Consider the following 7,066-nt stretch of genomic DNA (forward strand, 5'->3'; position numbering starts at 1 on the left):
GAAAACAGCGCCAAATGAAGGACATTAATATAATAATTCCATGAAGATAAGTACTATTTTAAGAGAGAAGAAGGCGGAAGAGGAAGAAGAAGAGGAAGAGAAGAAGAAGGAGGAGAAAAAGAAAAAATGAGAATAGATTCCCTTATGGAAGGGTCGCGGGGAGGAGACAAGCCAGTCAGGGTGCAATGTAGCAATGATGAAACATACAACTTTCTTCTAGTTCCTAAATGCCGCCCCCCACCCCACCCCCACTATCATGATCCCAATTCTACCTTACAAGCAAGTCTGGCTAGACCAGAGGATATCCACTGGTACAGATAGGAACTGGAAACACAGGGAATCCAGAATGGATGATCCCTTCAGGACCAGTGGTGAGAGTGGTGATACTGGGAGGGTGGAGGGAGGGTGGGGTGGAAAGGGGGAACCGATTACAAGGATCTACATATAACCTCCTCCCTGGGGGATAGACAACAGAAAAGTGGGTGAAGGGAGACATCGGACATTGTAAGACATGACAAAATAATTTATAAATTATCAAGGGTTCATCAGGGATGGGGGAGGGAGGTGGGAGGGGGGAAAATGAGGAGCTGATGCCAGGGGCTTACGTGGAGAGGTGGTGTTTTGAGAATGATGAGGGTAATGAATATACAAATGTGCTTTATACAATTGATGTATGTATGGATTGTGATGAGTTGTATGAGCCCCCAATAAAATGATTTTAAAAATGCGAATAGAGTGACACTGGGGACACGTTGAGATTGGGGAAGGAGCCCTGGTGGTGCATTTCTTAAGCCCTTGCCTTGAGGTTCAAATCCACCAGCCGCTCTGTGAGAAAAAAGAAGACCTAGAGATCTGTTTCCACAAAGATTACAGCCTGCAAGATCTTATTGGACAGTTCTGCAGACAGGGACCTAGATAGGGTGACTGGGAAGCCTTCTTTCAAAATGTTCCCATCAAGCGTATTCTGACTCATGGGAGCCAGGTGTGTCAGAGTAGAACTGTTCTCTACAGCATTTTCAATGGCTGCTCTTTTTCAGAAGTAAATTTTCAGGCCTTTCCTCTTAAGTGCCCCTGGAAAGATCCAAATCTTTAGTTTTTCATTTATTAGCAAAGTATATTAGCTGTTTGCACCACCTAAAAATTCCAAGCCCTCTCTCGGCTATAACATTTGAACAGAGATATGAGAAAAGTGAGAAAACTAGCCATATTAATAAGAGAGGAGAGGACTGTGTGGTAGTTACTTAAACTGTCTCAACTTGAAGGTATTCAGAGTGAAGGGGTAGAGTGTAGCCTGCCGATAAGGTCACAGCTTGAAGATGCCTCCTTGTGGACATGACCTTCTCATGAGGAGGATCCTGAGAACGTCTTCTCTACCACTCTGCTCTCACCTTCCTATTAGCAAAACACCATGCTGAGACCTCTGAGCCCTGAGATGCTTCCACCGCCATTGGATTCACAAGAATTTGCACCCACTAGTCTGTGATCTTCCTGCATTCTGCATCATTGCATGTGACTGCATGACTCTGTAAGATATGACAAAATAATTTATAAATTATCAAGGGTTCACGAGGGATGGGGGAGGGGGGAGGGGAGAGGGAGTGGGGTAATGAGAAGCTGATGCCAGGGGCTTACGTGGAGATGAAGTCCATAAATACTAGTCCATAAGTCCCATATGGGATTAATATGGGACTTATGGACTAGTATTGTATTTATGGACTTCATCTGGACTGGGCTGGATGTTGACATCATATATAATTACTTCTTGATATAAAGTTTTTGCTTGCCCATAAATGAGTGTCCTTGGATTTGTTTCTCTAGTCAACCTGGTCTAACAGGGACAGCAATATTTTCCCACCCATGTAATTTCTTAACAGTCATATTTTATAGTTTTCCTTGTATGCATATTATATATGACTGATTTAGTTTATTCTTAGGTATTTTATCATTTCAGGATTTATTTTAAATGGTATTGTTTTCTTGATTCACCTTTTGGATTTCTCCTTATTAGGGTAGAGGAATACAGTTAATTTTTTTAGGTTAATCTGTAACTTTGCTGAACACTTTGAATAGCTCCAGTTCCTTGCTTGTGGAGTTTCTGGTATTTTGTATGCATAGGATTATGCTATCTACAAATGAAGAGGGTTTTACTTGTGCCTTTCCAGTGTAGATACCCTTTATTTCCCTTTCATGCATTTTTGCTGCGACTAGGACTTCCAATTCAATACAGAGTAAAGTGGTGATAATGGACATCTTTGTTTCATTCCTGTTTGCAAAGAGAAGGTGTTCAGTCTTTCTTCTTTGAGATAATACTGGCTGATAGTGTTGCATATACAGTATGCCCTTAATTATAATGATGACTTTCCCGTCTATCCCTATTTTGCTGGAAAATTTTGTTTTTATCAGTGTTCCTTTGTCTGATTTACATGGTGAATTACATTCATTGGCTTTCTCATGCTGAAACATATTTGCATCTCTGGTAGGAATCTCACTTGATTATATAATATTTACATTTCACATATATAATAAATATAATCGGTTGGCTGAAATTTTGTGAGGAATTTTTCTTCCGATATTCACAAGAGGTAAGTGTACAGTTGTATTTCATCTGCTTTCTCTGTCTGGCTTTGGTGGCAGTGGTACCAAATGTTGGTTTCAAAGAATGAATTGGGGAACATTTCTTCCTTCTCTAGATCTAGAGCAGTTTGAATACAATTAATGTCAACTCTTCTCTGAATGCTTGGTACAATTCTCCACTGAAGCTATCTGGACAGGGTCTTTTTGTTATTAATGTTGGGAGTTGATGATATCTGCAATTTATTCTTTTGTTATGGACCCTTTAAAATATCACGTTTCAGTTTGTAGTAGTTTAGACAGCTAGTGTGTTTCAAGAAATTTGTCCATTTCTTCTAGGCTTCTTAATTTGTTGGAGTGTAATATTATGATCCTCTTTAATTGGTCTGTTGCAATGTTACTCATTTAATTTCAATTTTTAGTTATTTGCATCTCCTCTTTTCTTTTCTTTTGTCAATTTGACTAGTGGTTTGTAAATTTTATTGACCCTCTCAAAAAACCAACTTACAACCTTTTTTATTTTTGTGTTGTTTTTCTGTTTTCTATTTCATTTAGGTCAGTTTTGATTTTTATTATTTTCTCTCTTCCAATGACTCTGGATATCCTTTGCCGCTTCTTTTCTATTTGTTCAACTTGTAGGTTTAGCTATATTGATCTGGGCCTTTCTTCTTTTTGATGTATGCATTCATTGCAATAAATACTCCTCTGACCACTGCTTTTACTATGTCCCAATAATACAAAAGGATATTTCAGATCATAACAACTAAAAAACTAGAGATCGATAATATAAAAAGAAAAGAGGAAAAAATATAAAAACAAAACACCTAGTTTTGCAGTTGTTATGATCACAATCTTTCGTATTATTTTTATGTTTTTAATGTATTGAAGCTTACATGTTTTGCATGAGTCATTAAGGAGAACGACTCAGGCATACTGGTGAAGAATGTGCGCTGTGCCGCTGTATCACCATCAACCAAGTTAACCTCAGACATGCACAACACATTTTCTTTCATCTGTATCTGCGATGAATTGTATTCTAATTATTCTGTTCATCATCAAAAGTGTTGTGTTAAAGTATCCCACTTGTATTACAGAACTATTCAATTCTGTCAGAGCTTTTGTGCATTTGGAGTTCTGTCTTTGGGTAATGTGTTAGGCAGGATTCTTTAGAGAAATAAAACCTGGACATTTATGAATATAGATATATAGATTTTTTTTCAAACCTATATTATGATAGGTTGATACAATGAGAAGGAATATAAGAGCTAATTAATCCACATAGCAGTACAGAGGGTTCAGTTCAACTCACTTCTGTGGAACAGTTAATTTATTGGAAGTCCTTCAACTCAAGGGAGCTGCGGGGTCCAAGCTCAAGGAAGTGGACAGCAGAGGCCTTCCTGGGACAAGGCACGTAGAGTCTGCCCACAGGCGGCAAGCAGCAGAGTGAGTCACCAACAGTCAGTAGCTCAGGAGCTTAGCAAAGCAGGCCCTGATGGAATATCAAATGCAATCAAAGGCGACCGGATCCACCAGCCTGAAGCTCAAGTGATGCATGCACCAGCAGCAAGGCTAACCAGGTCTCAAAAGAGCCTTTAAGCTCTAATGACACGTTCCACTGGCTGTCCTGGTCCACAGGTAATATAGCTCACTGGTTGAGGCCGAGAACCAGCTACAGCAGCCGCATGAATGCTCCAGCATGCTCTGATCACCAGAGAGCAAGGGAGAAGGGGGTGAGCCTTGTAGAGCCATTTATCTCTTTGCCCTTCAAACTTTGACATGATCAATCCCACATGTTCCTACTGGCCCGTTTGGAACAATAAACATCACAGGTAATAAATATGTATTACTGGTATGCTTGGTGAATTGGCCCTTCAATTATTACGTGATGCCCTCAATGTCTCTTATAAGTTATTTTGACTTAAAGTTGATTTTAGCAGAGATTATTATTGCCATTCCTCCTCTCTTCTGGTTACCATTTTCTTGGTAAGTTTTTCTATTTTTATTATGTTTATGTCTTTTTGTCTAATGGGACTCTATTGTACGCAACATATTAATGTGTCATATATTAACAGGGAACTTCCAGGACATGAAACCAGATTCAGAAGTGGACGTGAAGTGAGGGATATCATTGCTGATGTCAGATGAATCTTGGTTTAAAGCTGAGAACACCAGAAAGATATTTAAAGGTTTTATTGACCATGCCATGGAATTTGACTATGTGGATCATAGTAAATGATGGATAAGACTGAGAAAAATGGGAAATCCTTAACATCTAATTGTGCTCATAGAGAACCTTTTCTTCCCAACAGTTTTATTGGCATGTAATTCACAATTCAGTGGTTCAATCACATCAAGAAGTTATATAATCAACACAATCAATTTTTGAACATTTTCTTCATTCTTTACTCGTGGTTAGTAACTTCCCATTTCTCCCAATGTACCCTGCTATACCCTTAAGGAACCCAGATACTGTCTCTACAGACTTATGTATTCTGGATTTCATATTTCATACAAAAACATTAATAAACAACAAACAAAGCTAACAAAGTAAAACCGATTAAAAACCTTAATCAAAGAGAAAGAAAATATCTAAGACTGGGACAAATGTAAATGGATGATAAGGGAGATGAGGTGATAGGCTGCAAAAATGTTAACTAACTGCATCTTCAGCAATCCACTCACCAGTGTCTTCTGCATGCGACCAAGGCTATGCACATCCCTGGTGCACGGTCAGAGTGGAGTGGCCAGGGACCTAATCCACATGGATTTCTCCTTCACTTAAAAAACCAAACAAAACGGAAACAAGTTTAAATAGGTCAAAAGGGAGATCAAATATAAAATCACATTTTGACTTAAGTATATCTGCCATAATTGACTTTACAGTGCTCACTGATAACAGGGCTATTTATATCCCTCAACAATGAGCTGAGGGGATTCATCAGCAGCTTAATTCAGTTGATTCTGATTTACAGTGTCCATTTGGTAAAAGGGAGAAAGTCAGGGCCTTCTACGCACATAAAGAGTTACAGTCTTGTGTAATCACAGGGTCAATTCTACCCTGTCCTAAAATGTCCCTATTACTGGACATGGACTCAATGGCAGTGAGATACAGTAAAGAGTAGAATTGTCTGAGTTTCCAAGGTTGTGAATCTCTACAGAAGCTAATTGCCTATCTTTCTCCCAGGGAATCACTGGTGGGTATGAATCACCCAACTTTTGCTCAGTAGTGATCTTCTGAATGCTTAGCCACTGTGTCACCAGGACTCCTTCATTAAAAACAGAGACTCTTGCTCTGTATTTCAACGAAGCTCTAGTAACTAGGAGGGCATACAACAGTTCTCAGTGGATCACATTAAATCTTTAGTATAATCTTTGGCAACATGCTATTTAATAAATGGTACCAATAATGATTTGTTTTCCTTGAGGGGCTGAAAATTCTGATGTCTACCTTAATCGTAAGAATTTTTTTCTTGTTCTCCTAATAATTAAAAAAAACGGTTTCTCAGCCTAAGCTATGTTTTAGTCTTTCTCACCGTTTTACAAAGCCATGTCAGAAATAATAGACATCAACATTACTTCAACATCATTAAAAATAAAAATCCTATGCCCCATTACTGCTTTCTTTAGCAGGCTGTGAGGAAAAGGAAAAGAAAGGGAGGAATAAAAGGCATCGTTCTAGTCCTTTTCTTGAGATGGTCAATGTGCGCTGTCAAAATCTCTTAACCAGTTAACTTCAATGAAGTTAAAGACTTCCCAAAGTACAGATAGGGGCACTCTTAGGCCCTTCCCTGATCAATAATTCCTTCTTCACGTCTCCACTTCGGTAAGTTTTCACCCAGATTTCCTCACTGCAATGGAGTCAATTCTGACTGCTGGGAATCCTATAAGGAGCGCTAGACCAGCCTCTGGATTTGAGTTCAAATTTTTACAGGAATCGAAAGCCTCATCTTTCTCCCAGACCTCGGCTGGTGGGTTCGAACTGATGACTTAGCGAGCTAGCAGCCCAACGCGTAACTCGCAGGGGCCCAGATTCAGAAAAACAAAATTCAAGCTTTCTGGCTTTAGGACGCGAGACCCAAGTCCAACACAAGCAAAGCGAGCGCCCTCCCTTCCCGAAGACCAGTAAACCGGCCACGCCCCCGGCGAGCGCCGTACGTCCTTACGTCACACGCTCCCCTTACGTCACACGCTCCTTGGACGTGCTGCTGAGCAAACAGCGGGGTCGGGCCTTGCCACTGGTCCGCGTGTTATCTCTACGGAAACGCGGGAAGTTGGACCGAGCGGTTGGGGTCCACTTCTGAGGGGGTTTGGACCGTTTCCGGGGCGAATCCGGCGCTTGTCGGCGGGCCGAGAACTCCGTTCGCAGTCGGTTCTGGCGCGGCGGGATGGAGGTCGTGGAGGCCGCCGCCGCGCAGCTGGAGACTCTTAAATTCGGTGGCGCCGGCCTTGGCGCTGGAGAGGGTCTCCAGGTGCCGTGCCCGGGCTCTGAGCCCGA

The 7,066-nt window shown here is 40.8% G+C and overlaps 1 protein-coding gene across 1 annotated transcript in view; it reads left to right on the plus strand.

Annotated features, from left to right (window-relative positions):
* The first annotated feature begins 6,779 nt into the window (after positions 1-6,779).
* Positions 6,780-7,066, plus strand: part of NAF1 (nuclear assembly factor 1 ribonucleoprotein) — a 37,531-nt gene continuing 37,244 nt past the window's right edge. Inside the window, exon 1 of the mRNA XM_045295757.1 lies at positions 6,780-7,053. Within this exon, the coding sequence (XP_045151692.1) occupies positions 6,957-7,053 (97 nt within the window). The 5' untranslated portion in view covers positions 6,780-6,956. The remainder of the gene's footprint in view (positions 7,054-7,066) is intronic.

This window comes from Echinops telfairi, unplaced genomic scaffold, assembly GCF_000313985.2.
Source record: "Echinops telfairi isolate 266 unplaced genomic scaffold, ASM31398v2 ScPeMD7_5868;HRSCAF=6743_0, whole genome shotgun sequence".
NCBI lineage: Eukaryota > Metazoa > Chordata > Mammalia > Afrosoricida > Tenrecidae > Echinops > Echinops telfairi.